The following is a 13,857-nucleotide window of genomic DNA, read 5'->3' on the forward strand; positions in this document are numbered from 1 at the left end:
CAGTGTTAAATCAACACTGGTCAGAGTGTATTTGGTTCCACTCCAAATAGTGTTAAAGTAACACTGAAGCAGTGTCAAAGTTAATGAGATAATTAAGTGATTAATTAAGTGCTGATTGAGCATTAGTGAGGAACAGCTGCTGTTAACAAGCAGAATAACTGAAGAAAAAGAGAAACACAAGAACTTCAAATGACTTCAGCCACAGCCTTTGATAAAATCAACTGAAATAAAAGAAGACATCTCTCAAGATCTCTCAACAAATCTCTCAAGAACTCAGCAGAGGTGGATTAAACAACTCCACAAACAGCATCATAAGCTTCACTCATTACTAACCAGACTGACTTTATTTCTGTCAGACATCTGCAGAAGAGCTTATTGAGAATTAACAGAGGATCAGATGTTGATGTTTTATTGGTCAAAAAATGATGCCACCGTCATGGAGGTCAGTGTTTGCTGTAGTTGGACTCTTGACCCTTGTAGAACTTCTAAATAATTTGCTTTTAAGCAGTTGCAATTGTGTTTCACTGCAAACACTTGAGTATTGCTGAATCAGAAGCTTGATGTAGCAGATTACACTTTCTGCTTATAAAGCATTTGATTAATCAGCACAAAATGGTTTCTCTCTCTCTCTCTCTCTCTTTGGTAATTGACTAAAATTCATCAACTAATAAAAAGCCCCAAAAATATTAAACATATGGCACCGTAACACTTCAATAATGAAGAGATTCAGGTCAAGCTTTTAGACATTAACACTTATCATACGATCCACAACAGTGGTGACAATAAATATTCATACTGCAGAGCATGATGGGAGTTTTTACTATGGTGTTACCCAGCATGCATTGCAGTGTGAAGCGTTTTGCTGATTGCCACCATTGTTGAGATTCATGTGCTTATTCTTGATGTCTGTGTGTGTATATAATGTAGCTGTCCAAAAAAATGTATGCATATGGATTTAAAATCATTCACGATAACTGTTGGCTGCAACATTTTATTTTTATACTGTAGTGTCAGAGAGTTAGTTGTGCAAACCTTAAAGATATAAATGGTGGTAGAATAACAATTAAAAAAAATGTAATCTGGTAAATTCACAATGATTATCTCATCACATAGAAGCAACTATGTGTTCAGTGTAAAGCACTGACTTTTCTGCTTTACAGCAACATATGCACTGTTGCAAAGAAACATCTAACACAGCAAGTCAAGGGTCAAGAGCCCAACCAAAGTAAACACTGATCTCCATGATGGTGGCATTGTTTTTAACCAATAAAGCATCAACATTTAAACCTCTGATATTTCTCAATAAGAGCTTCTGTAGTCATCTGACAGAAATAAAGTCAATCATGAGTGAAGCTGGTGATTCTGTTTGTGGAGTTGTTTAATCCTCCTCTGCTGAGATCTTGAGAGATTTAATGTCTTTTATTTTAGTTGATTTTATCAAAGGCTGTGGCTGAAGTCATTTGAAGTTCTTGTGTTTCTCTTTTTCTTCAGTTATTCTGCTTGTTAACAGCAGCTGTTCCTCACTAATGCTCAATCAGCACTTAATTAATCACATAACTATATCATTAACTTTGACATTGCTTCAGTGTTATTTTAACAGTATTTGGAGTGGGACCAAATACACTCTGAAGCAGTGTTGATTTAACACTGGGGATTTTACAGTGTAGCTGCTGCATAAAGACCAGTTTTTATCAACTAATGAACAGCATGGACTAACCAATGAACAGCCTGGAACAGGTAATGACCAGCTAATGAACAGCAGTAACTTGCTGTAGACCAGTCTGGAAAACTAAGGAACAGCATGGACCAGCTAATAACCATCTTAAACCAGCTAATAACCAACTGGAATAAATGTTTACTGGTTAGTTGTTAGATTAGACCAACTACCAATGACCAGTTTGGAGCTACTAATAAGCGCCATAGACCAGCTAGAAATCAGCTTCCATGTTCTAAACCCGAAGTACCACCACTTAAGCTGAATTTTCCACCAGATATTCACCATTCTACATTGAGAAACTACACATGAACAACAGGCAAATAGAGCTGAACTGCTCTAAATTAAATCTCCTAGCTGCCTACTTCAATCCCCACAAGCACATACTGGAAATGAATAGTTTTAGAAGGGGTGTCAAAAACAAAAGGTATCCAGTTTGTCAGACTTAATTATCACAGCCTTGTTCACCGTCTCAGCCAAATAGTTTTTACTGCACTTCATACAAAGAGCCAGCCAACCTACCAACTCAGACGCCAGCCTTTAAAAGAACGTGATTTACTGTGCCACTCGCCCGTAATTGAAATGGTTATGGCAAATTCTGGGCCGCCAAGCTGCCAAGCTTTCATTCATTTTTACACCTTAGTGCCTCTGTCAGAGAGCGCACTGCACAGTGCAGTTCATCCGATCATCTGTGGCTCTGCAGTCTTTTAACACAGTTTATTTAATTTTCTATGTCAGAGAAGTCAACTGTGCCACGGCTCATGAGAATTTCATAGCATGCCACAGTTTACTGAGATTCAGCAGGGCAGAAGTGTTATGCCTGTTACACTACTGCTAAAATGGCTTTGCGTTTTCTCAAAGGGGCACAAGCTGAAATAAGCCAAAACACAGAATCGTGAAGCAAATCTACTTATTGAAAATAATTAAACACATTCTCATAGCTTTGATCGTGTCTCTCTCTGTTGCTCACCCCTTTGATGATCATTTTGTTCGTCACCCTTACTGCCTCACACCCTGGCGTCAATCTTTGTATGTAACTGGGTGGATTCTGCCACGAATGATGTAAATAACCCTGTAAACTATTTGACAAGCAAATCTGGTGGCAATTAGGCTGGAGCTGACATGGACTTTATAAAACTGTCACGCACATTTCCCTCTAAGCGTGGCTGGCAACGTAGAATGTGACGTGGGCCTTTATGAGCCTGTAAGCATAGAAGCTGATAGAGGCCCATGCAATGGAGGGGGTGAGATCATTTGCAAAGTTTGGCTTGTGGCTTAACAGGTGGAGGTCCCAGGATACAGTGCTCTGAAGCAGTTCCATATATTTCACAGGTGTTCTGGTTTGAGCCAGGTCAATGCACTGCTCCGGGAACAACTCGAACAAGCCAACGAAGTCAATCAGGCCCTGACGGAAAGCATGCAGAAGGCACGAGAGGAGGCAGAGCAGAGGGACACGCGACTCAGGAGGGAATTTGAGGTGAGAGGGAGGAGGAAAAAGAGACAGAGGGAAGGAAGGAGAGATCTGTAGTGTGTGTTTTTATCCAAATCCACAGTTTAAGGAAAATCTTTCCTTAATCCAACCCAATGAAACTCAACTCTGGAACTTGTGGAATTCCACCCTGGTGCCTGTTTTGTCAGTCTGGACACTGTCTTTGTTTTAAATCATTGTTGTGATTTTCTCAGCTGTTGTTTCCTGTGAAAACATTCCAGTCGATTGGAAAAAAGAGTGAGAATTCATTGCTCGGTGCAAACATCTGGTGATATGAAGGAGCTCATGTAGTATTCAGCCTCATACAGTCAAGAAAATCTTACTGTATCATTTGTGTATGTGAGTCTCTGTGGGTGTGTGCACCTAGCAGTTCAAGTATGTGTGGGCGCATTCATTATTTTTCGTATGTGTGCATCTATAATGGAGACATCTTTAACCTCTTTGCCACCCTCTTTATTACCGAACCTGCCGACCATATGGCCGTGTCGCTCTCCCGCAGATTAATACCTCCCGAAACGGCCGCGAGCAAGCCCGTGTGCGATCTCTGTGGCACCAGGCCGCCTTCCTGCGAAGCTCTTTCACCCAGCTGCGGGCCTTTGCTGACAGGTAAGTGTAGCTTGCAGCCAGAACCCTCTTTCCAAACCCATCACCATTTATCCCCGCTTGGGATCAAAGTGCAGCGGGTCACCTGGGTCAACCCTCACCCATCCTGACTGAATCGTCCTGGGAAATGTGATGGTTAGATTGCCCTTCAGATTAGTCTTGGGCCATCCATCAGAGCCAAGCTTGATGAGGGCTCGGACTGTGAAATGCTGTGATCATTGTTGAGTAATTTGCTGTAATGTGGATTACTCAACACATGGACAGCGGAGAAAATGTTCACGACCCTTACTCAGACACGACACCGTTCAAAGAGTTTATTCCCAGATCATAATACAGTTTCGGCCATCTGGCTCTCGTCAGTTGTGAACAAAACACATTTCCTTGGGAACATAAGGAAATTGTTGTGTAAGGGAATTTCATTGCTCCTGCTGGTTGTTATAGTTTTTTTGTGTGCTTTACAGGAGTCTATCGGACATGCGAACCGAGTGTGCGGTGGCAGGCCGACGTCTTCATACGGCCTGTGTGAATTTGGAGGCTAGCCTGAACCAGCCTTGTACCCCTGCTAGCAGCGGAGTATCTGCACTGCAGAATCAACTAAGAGACAAGCTGAAAGATGCTATGCAGCTGCAGGCCCGCTTTGACGCAGAGAAAGTAGAGCTTAACTCTAGGTACAACATGTCTGTTTGTTTATGTACACGTCCCATTCATTTTGCAACGGTAATATACAAGTGTAATCTTGCTTGAGCAGCATGCTGTAATAAATACATATAGTATTGGCAGCTGGGGTTAAATTATCATATTCAAAGGATTTCACAGTGTCATAAATTTCAGCACCTTTCCCTAAGCTTTGAATTGAATTATTGATGTCCTGAACTCACATCTCCTAGATGACTCATTGTACATTGTCCTGAGTGCTGACACGCAGGGAAGGTCAGTACAGATTGCCTCATCTATCCAACTATGTGGCATGCCAAAACTAGAGAGAAAGAGTGTGTCTCTTTATTTGCTGTTCAGTATCCTCTTCATTCTTCATTTACTTGTATAATGTGTCAGTGGTCTATGACAGTTTCTTTTGAGAGCGGCTCCATGGATCTGACAGAGCAGGGTTGGGGTCTTCTGATGAATGGAGTCATTGCAGCTTCTTTCTTCTACATCTTTTCATCAGTGACAGTTTTATAATGTAGAGAGCAGAGATCACTCTCATTTGATGTATGAAATTTTAGCTGAGCTTTATTGCAGTGGGAAGAAAGGGCCATTGATAAATGGGTATCAAATAAGTACACCATAGCGTGTTTGATCATTTTGCCTCGTGTTAATGTTACGCATGTTAAAATTCTTAAAATGCTCATGCAGAAGAATGAGTACTGTATGTCTTAGAATACCTCAGAGCCTAATAAAATCAGTGCCTATTTCAACTTGCAGATTACAACATTGGAAAATGGTGTGCTATGTTTCTTAACAAAATAGTACACCCAAAAATGAAAATTCTTTGATAAATTACATACCTTCGTGTCTGAAGCTTTGAACCTTCAAAAAGTATGCAAAAGCTTCAAAATATAACAAATGTGATCCATACAACTCCCGAGTCTTCTGAAGTTAAATGACAGCTTTTAGTTAAAAAACAGACCAAAATGTAAGTTGTTTTTCACTCATGATGACTTCCATTTAATTATTAACCATTGAAATCAGATGATTTGTAAACAAATGACTCAGGACAGTTCTGTGAACCAGTTCAACTGATAAATTGGAATTATTTAATGTCAAATCGAACATTATTTCACATGCATGAACGTGCCAAAGAGAGCTATTGTGGATGCCAAGATTTTAGTGAATGATAACTTAATTTCAGTCTGTTCCTCACTCTGTTCCTCACAATCTGTCATATGATTTAAGACAGAAAACATGTCGTAAGGACCACTTTTATGATACTTTGATATTCTATTTAAAGTCTAACATGCATGTATATGTACAGGATCCTGGAATTGGGTGAAATGGTGAAACAGCTCAGAGCACAGAACATTGAGAAGGAAAGCAATCTGACAGCACTGCGGAACAGCTTGGACAGGATGGTGAGCAGTGTTGCAGTAAAATAATTTACATTTAATCATTTAGCAGACACTTCTATCCAAAGGGACTTACAAATGAGGATGATAGAACCAACAAAAGAGCAACTACAGTATACTGTATGTAAGTGCTGTGGCAAGTCCCGGTTAGTCTAATGCAGTACACATAGCAAGTAAAAAAAAAAAAAAAAAAAAAAAAAAAAATAGAAAGAATAAAAAATAGATAGAATAGAAATAGAATAGTGGGAGTTAGTGTCAAGTTATTATATTTTTTTATTATAAATAAAAAGAAAAAAGAGAAGAGAGTGTAATTGTTAGGGGGTCAAGTTTTTTAAAATAAAAAGAAAACAACTAGATACAATAAAAATAGAATAGAGAGTGAAATATAGAGGGTCAAGTGCAGATGGAAGAGATATCTCTTTAGCCATTTATTGAAGATGCCTAAAGAGTTGGGCAGGTCATGTATCATGACCTTACCAGCAGGGAACAATTAACATAAAAGTCCAAGAATTAAGTAAAAATCATGGGATTGCCAGAATCATTCATTGGGAAGACTAGTCTTGATAAAAACTTCAACTTTATTAATGACTTATCTGGATTCATCTGGAGTCTGGTGTATGTCATGGCTGTTCAAGAACCTGCACTTTGACCTGAATGCTTTCTTGTACAGGAAATAAATCGGTCCGAAGACCGAACCGAGAGGGATGCCTTATGCAGCGAGATCAGCAGTCTGCAACAGTTACTGCACAACATTAATCAGGTTTACTGAGCTTATTGGCCATGATATTTTGGGCCAGATGTACTAAACATTAGAAGAGTAATTGTCAACTCATCTCTTTTTTCTCTTCTCTTTTAGGTGGTTAGTGGTGAGAGTTCCTCAGACTTATCAAAAGATGAGCACCCATCTATTTCCTCTTCTCAGCGAGACGGTATTCTGATAGCTGTGCAGAGAGCCCTCTTACAGCGGCAGGCACAAATTCAGGTTTGCAACAAACCTCCTGTACACCATCCTTATATGGCACAGGTGTCATCACTCCTAGTGGTACAGAAAGTACACACTTCACTATGTCTCCCTAATAGTTTACTCTGCTATCAAGAAGCGTATGTAATTTCAGCACATTTAACTAAATTAAAATATATATATCCACCCAAAGGAGCTGCAGGCATGTCTGGATGCTTCCCAAGAGCAGGTTGTCACCTTGCGAGATCAGCTGCATGTGGGCGAAGATGAAACCAGAAGTCTGGAACAAAGAATCCGGGAACTGCAGCAAGAGAATCACCTTCTGGAGAGATCTGAAGAGGACAGCACTAGAGATGCCCAAAGATACCGCACCTCACTGGGCATAGTAAACCGGTAGAGTCTGGGACTAAATGAACCTGGCACTTCAATAAAGGATGCCATTGTTCAATAGCAGTGTAACCTGCACAAATTAGTTTCTACCTGACATCAGTATTTTTATATAGAGCTGTTTACTCATGGCATTGTTTTGCAGGCTAAACTAGGAGGCTAATTTACAACTGTCTTTGCTTATGTTTCTACAACCTAAGTTATGTTATGCTATGCTGCAAAGGTCCATGATTCTGATTCAAGCACACAAACTCACATCTTTGTGCTAACTGTAGTCCTAATTTAGGAGTAACTGTGGCTCAAGCATGCAAATTCTCTAGTTTTAAGACTATAACCTGAACAGCCACACACCACACCACACCACAACTGTCACTTTTCTTTTCTCCCTTCCTAGTGAAAAAGGAGAGCTTGAGAGGCAGCTCTCAGCCCTGCAGCAGCAGCTGGAATGCGCACAAGCAGAGCAGGAAGCTTTGAGAAGCTCCTCTCTGGATGTTCAGAGGCAGAGAGACCTCCTCAGGCAGCAGAGGGAGGACCTGGAGAGGCAGCTGGCTCGAGAACGCTCTGAATCCGAGAGGGGGTACGGCATTGCGAAACCTCAAACCCCTTGACTTCCTTCTTGGCCCTTGTTTATTTCCCTGTCCTATTGTTTACAGTCAGTATCACTAGCACATGTTGTCCTTAAAGTAGCCTTGAATCAAACCAGAATAGTACTGTTTACAAAATGCATTAAACATGAAGATGCATAATGCATTATTTTACCGATTAGGTCAAACGGTATCAACTGATCATGTGTTATTATGCACTGTATATGGATAAGTATGGTTTTGGATGTGATCTTTAACCTCAAGTCTTTTTAGAGCAAATGTCTTTTAGGAGTGTGTTTATAGAAATATCTCTGCTTGTATATGTTTGTGTACTTGAGTATCTGCCTATACCTTAACCTTAACATTGTTTACATTAAAAATGTTTTGTTTGTGTTTACATTTCCTATGAGCTGATTTGATTGCTCTGTGCCATAGTGTGCCTGGGTTTTCATTAGCTTTTTGTGCTGTTTTGCCCATTTCTACAAATCAAAAAGTGTGTATATTTATGCCCTGACAATTTGTGTGCATTTTTGTTTCTCTGCAGACGACACAGTCTGGAGCAGCTGGAGATGAGACACTCGGATGTGCGTAAAGAGCTGGTCGCACTAAAAGAAGCTCTGAGTCAGCTGACTTTACAGAAAGAGGTTTTGGAGGATGAAAAGAACAGTCTTGCACAGGCTCTCTCTAGGGTACTGCTCTACACATTCACACAAAATGCACATTTACTAACCCGCCCACTTATTCACTCATCCATTTACTCACCCACTCATTTGTTCCATCACATTCACTCACCTGCTCACTTATTAATTCAGTCACTACATTTTTATACTCGCACATTCTTTCATTCTTCCAACACTGTCATTCACTAACATATTTTTTTCAAAACACTCTACAACACTTTCTCTTAAACCACTCAGTCATTTACTCCCTTCCTCACTCAGTCATACCTTTATTCACATACTGTATTTACTCTCTCATTAATTCATTCTTTCATTCACATATTCACTCATTCATTCATCTTAACAACACCTGATCTAAGTCTGTATAAAACTGTTCTCACCTGCCTGTTGCTACAGTGAATTACATCCAGTCATAAAACTGTTTACCCAGTTTTGCATTATTTATCCATTAAGTAAATACAGAGTTTTTCCCTGTCAAATGTCCAACTCAGTTGTTGAATTACTGGAAACTCAGTTTACTTTGACCTTGGGTGAGTTATGTAGCTCTGCTTATTTCTGGTAATTGATATTTACCAAGCAAAACTGCCTTTGTAAGATTTTTCATCACTTACTCTGTCTAACTTACAGTTTTTCCACACTGCCGCAGTTCTAGAGCAGGTCATTCTGGGGACAAAATATAACGTTTAAACTCCAGTGCTATTAAACAGCTCTGCAAACATATTTTACTCTAACCGCTGATTACAAAATAAATGCTGGTTACGTGAACTTGGTAGCTAATGATTGGATGTAGCCAAACTTCCCATTGATGTTTGTACTGCCTCTCTATAGGCGGAGGCCCAGAATGCTGAGCAGGAAATGGCGCTCACTAAACTACGAAGTGAAGATGCAGGGCTACAGGACTCCCTGGCCAAGATGGGAGCCCTGAGTGAGGGATTGGCTAAAGATAAGGTCGAATTGAACCGGCTTCTCTTACAGGTTGGGGTCATGGAACTGGATTGTGTGCATAGTGTTAAAGTATTAAATCTTGAATAATCTCTATTTTTTATATAGTTAACTCATTCAGTTCAACAACTGATCATTTATTAAAGGGTCAGTTCACCCAAAAATTAACATTAGCCTGTTTTACTCACCCTTGAGGCATCCTAGGTGTATAAAAAGTTTTTCTTTCAGACGAATCCAATCGGAGTTATATTAAAAATTGTCCTGGCTATTTCAAACGTTATCATTGCAGTGGGTGGGTGTTTCTGTTCAACAAAAAAGTTGAAATAAAGAGCACCCTTTAAAAGAAAGAGTTTAAACCTGGCTGACAAAGGATGGTCCTGGTGTGGATACCAACACACCGACATCCACATCACAATATTTGATTGCGACCAGCAAGAGTGGTCTTTTCAACATGATAACCGTCCTGTTATTTATTCTCAAAAATATTGTTTTTGACCTATCTTCTGCCAGGTCGAGGCCGAAAAGGCAGAGCTTGGCGAACGCAAACGGGACGCAGACCTAGAGAGAGCAGCAGCCAGAGAAGAGCTAGCTCGACTTCAGCAGGAGCTGTTAGACCTCACGACAAAGAAGCGTGCTCTGGAGGCCTCACACATTCACCTTCAAGAGAGCCGAGTGACCCAGGATGCAGAGTACAACCTCCTACAGAGGGAGAAAAGTTCAGCCCTGGAGCAACACACCCAGGTCAGTCACAAAATGAGGGGGCGTGTGCCCCATTACCCAGCATGATTCACAGCTCTCAGCTGTGCTCTGATGGGTCTTGTTGTCACATTAAAAAGCCAAGGGAAGATATTGGACCCATCTGCCGTGGTACTCAACACCTTCCTCCAAGAGTTCCATTATGAATCTTGGCCCAAGCGTGTGTTTTATGAGTGGCAAAGGAATAGAATGGGGGAGGCAAAGGGGATCTCGAGTACAAATGAAGGACAGGAAGACTGGAGAGATAGATATTACAGACGGGTAGTATCAGAGTGAGAGAGAATGAGTGAAAAAAGTTGTAAATCACAAGCTTGATCTGTCTGCTCGCAGCTTTGCAACAGACAGTGTGGAATTCATCTGCTCTTTTGTCTACACCTATAGTCATGTTTTACTGAGGTGTCACTATGTTAAAATTGTAGTGTTATCATAAATCACTGGATCTTAATGTAATCTCAATTTTTACACAGTCTTGAAGATATGTTGTAAATTATAAGTACAGTACATTATTTGCAACATATCCTTGTCCATTTCATTTGCTGCTTTTTCAGTAGACCTGCTTGGCAGAAAAGTGAAATAAAATTTCCTTTGGTTTGCTAGCAAATGGTTTAGTGCAGGCTCAGTGGGGAAAGTTTTAACATATCAGGAAAATATTTGGACAGCCTGCTGTTCCTAAGAGGTCAGTTACTGGCATAATCTAGGATCTCACGTGTTTGGACATCATTAGACATCATCTGAGTACTTGATTCATAATCCTGATGTTGATCTACTATCAGAAAACCCTGGGTATATGTAAGCATTCAAATATATGCTTCCATGTACATGTGTGTGATTTGTGTAGGTCAGTAAGCAGAAGCAAGCCCTGCAGGAACAGTTGAACACATGTCGTAGAGAAATCGAGCTGAGTGCTGCCTCGCTAAAGAAGACTTGCAAAGAGAGAGATGAACTGGCAAGAGACAAAGCCAATCTCACAGTGCAGCTCACCTCAGAGCAACGTAAATCCAAGGCCCTGGCCCAAGACCTGGCCGTTCTGCGGTGAGTCAATGTGTGTTAGTGTTTTACTGCGAGTAGGATTTGGTGTATTAATGTGTTTATATGGGCTAAGTGTTTGTATTTATGTTGGAGTTCAAGGTTGGCAGGCAAAGTAAAACACCTGTATTTTCAGCTAGTTTTTTGAGTAATTATCAATTGGGCCTTTTCAATCATGTAACTCTTCCTAGTTTCACTAAGTCTTTTCTGTGAGAGAATCACTGTGAGGTTAATCCTGTGTTTTGCTGTGTAAATCATCTTGAGAACATCAACTCATCTGTCTTGAATGATGTTAGCTAAAGAAACAACCATTTAAAGATGTTCATTAGCTTCACATAACACAACCTATTTTTCTTTGTATTCTCTCTTCCTTTTTCTTTTGCTCAGGGCTGAGAGAGAGTCTCTAGAGTCAGGCCTGTTGGACAGGCAGGAACTGGCCTCGATGCTAGAGGCTGACCGGGCTAGGCTAGAGGGAGAGAATGCTAGTCTACAGCAGGCTAACGAGACTTTGACGCGTGAGTGTCTCTTCAGGGAGCCTCTATTCCTCTCTCGTTGACTTGGCTGAACCCACTGGCCATTGGGCCCCAGCTATAGTCCACAAGGGGCCCATATTTTATCCCCGGACTGGGGAACAGCTGAGAGGTCTGCCGAGGTTCTCTCTAGAGCTTAACGAAGTCCCTTCACAGATAGCATCCACACTGTACTATTTATGTGCTGGTGCTGTCACTATATATTGTTTAATGATGATTCCAAAGAGCATTATAATTTAATGTTTCCAGCATGTTAGAGCTCAGTGTGTCTCCAGTGTATATTTTCAGTACAAAGCATGTTTCTCCTTTGTGTATATACTTGCTGTTTCCTTTGCACAGGTGAGCTGTCTAATGTTCACAGTGAACTAGAGCAGCAAGTGTCCCGGGCTTTGCAGGAAAAACAGGCTTTAGAGTTGAAGCTTGCTCAGGCCGAGAGAATCGCACAACAGACCCTCATTACCACACAGCAAAGCCATCAGGAACAACTGCATACTGAGCGAAAGCACAAGGTATCACTGAAATTTTGAGATAAAGTCACTGTCCCTAACACTTGATGTGCTATTGCTAGGAGTATAAATCTTTGGTTTGACAGCAAATCAATTAAATTTATAATTCATTTGATTTGGTTCTAAAGTTTTTTTTGTTTTTTTTTTCATACAAATGAGTCATCTTTTAAGTCATATTTCTAGGCTGATGCATATTAATCTACAGGCTTTTGAGGCATCAAGAAAATGAGTAAATTCCAAGTTGCAAGGGCTGTCATGTGCACATCCAAAAATGTATATTTTAAAATCCTATGCAGTTGCTATGTGCCCTTTTGCTGAGCCCGCAAACCTGCACTGATGCAAGTTTCACAATGGATTATTACCAGAATATGGCATTATCCACTTTATTTTTCAATGTGGAAGTGGCAGTTTTCTGTGAATGTGCAAGACTTCTCATTCATTAGCTGTTATACATTAGGTAAATAACTACAAGAGTAACAAAGTGCAGTAAACGGTAAAACATGAAACCATTTGCACTTCAAACCAAAGTGTTTTCAATATGATAATAATTAATTCAAGCAGCATAACAGTTAGAGTTTTGTATAGTTAAAATAACTGGAAGTGGCTGACAATAAATTGCCATAGAGTGAATTGCTATACCCAGCATGCAACACAACTCTGTATTCATTGTGTGTTTGTTTTTGACATGTATACTGCCATAGATTTAGGACTATCAGAGAAATTCTGGCAGAAGATGCAATTGAAATGCAATAACCCTAAACTGTAAAACTCTCCTGAGGTTCAAGAGAGTATTTGGATGCTTATAACACATGCACCTGTCTTGTGTATCTCAGGAGCGCATGCGTGCGGAGTTGTGTGCGCAGAGGGAGCAGGCAGAGTCACAGCTGCGGGCTGAGTGTGAGGCACTGCGCATGCAGAGTCGCAGAGTTCAGCAACAGCTGCAGGAAGAACTGGCTAAGCTGCAGCAGCACTGTACAGAATCCCTGCTGCAGGCCGAAAGCCATAAACAGCAGGTGTGTGTGTATTTGTGTCTCACAGGAACACATCCAAAACCTTTTGACAACTTCCTTTCAATCTGATCAAAAGGCATGTCTGTTGCCCCGTATAGCCTTAAACCATCTGCAGTCAGAACATGGGGCAGATGGCATCACTGTAAGTTGGTTCTACTGCTTTGACTGTTCTTGATTGGCAGGTTCTATCTGAGAAGGAGGCAGAGAAGGCTACTCTTGCTGAGCGCATAATTACCCTCAAGCGTGACATAGAGACAGCTGCCCTTGAAAAGGATCGTATGCGTAGAGACTTCCTGAGCAAACAGGAGCAGGACAAGGTATAATAAATCCAAATATGTCTGTGGATCATGTTTTGTCTTTATTAGATTAGGGCTGCAAAGTTAACACATTAATGCATGAGATTAACTGTGCATGCATTTTTTAACACATTTATTAAATGTGATATTAAAATCCACAATCTGTTTGGAGCTAAAGAACACATTCACACACTGTTCCATAGTGCAGCATGTGTTTCTCAGTAAATTATGAAAATAAACAGTTTATTGTTCATTTGCATTTCTGTCTGGTGAAATTTAATCATTGAAGAGTGGATTAAAGTTGTAAGAA

At 40.5% G+C, this 13,857-nt stretch overlaps 1 protein-coding gene across 1 annotated transcript in view; it reads left to right on the forward strand.

Moving 5' to 3' along the window:
* The window catches only part of LOC306845130 (uncharacterized protein), a gene marked incomplete at its 5' end in the record, with an annotated part of 56,033 nt that overhangs the window by 21,803 nt on the left and 20,373 nt on the right, over positions 1-13,857 (forward strand). The window contains 16 exons of the mRNA XM_079377730.1: positions 3,047-3,191; positions 3,703-3,809; positions 4,268-4,474; positions 5,779-5,875; positions 6,540-6,629; positions 6,726-6,851; positions 7,024-7,223; positions 7,612-7,794; positions 8,346-8,490; positions 9,310-9,456; positions 9,934-10,164; positions 11,018-11,211; positions 11,593-11,720; positions 12,075-12,244; positions 13,075-13,254; positions 13,434-13,568. Coding sequence (XP_079233856.1) covers positions 3,047-3,191; positions 3,703-3,809; positions 4,268-4,474; positions 5,779-5,875; positions 6,540-6,629; positions 6,726-6,851; positions 7,024-7,223; positions 7,612-7,794; positions 8,346-8,490; positions 9,310-9,456; positions 9,934-10,164; positions 11,018-11,211; positions 11,593-11,720; positions 12,075-12,244; positions 13,075-13,254; positions 13,434-13,568 — 2,485 coding nt within the window. The remainder of the gene's footprint in view (positions 1-3,046; positions 3,192-3,702; positions 3,810-4,267; positions 4,475-5,778; positions 5,876-6,539; positions 6,630-6,725; positions 6,852-7,023; positions 7,224-7,611; positions 7,795-8,345; positions 8,491-9,309; positions 9,457-9,933; positions 10,165-11,017; positions 11,212-11,592; positions 11,721-12,074; positions 12,245-13,074; positions 13,255-13,433; positions 13,569-13,857) is intronic.

The sequence above is a fragment of the Barbus barbus genome (genome assembly GCF_936440315.1).
Source record: "Barbus barbus genome assembly, chromosome: 25".
NCBI lineage: Eukaryota > Metazoa > Chordata > Actinopteri > Cypriniformes > Cyprinidae > Barbus > Barbus barbus.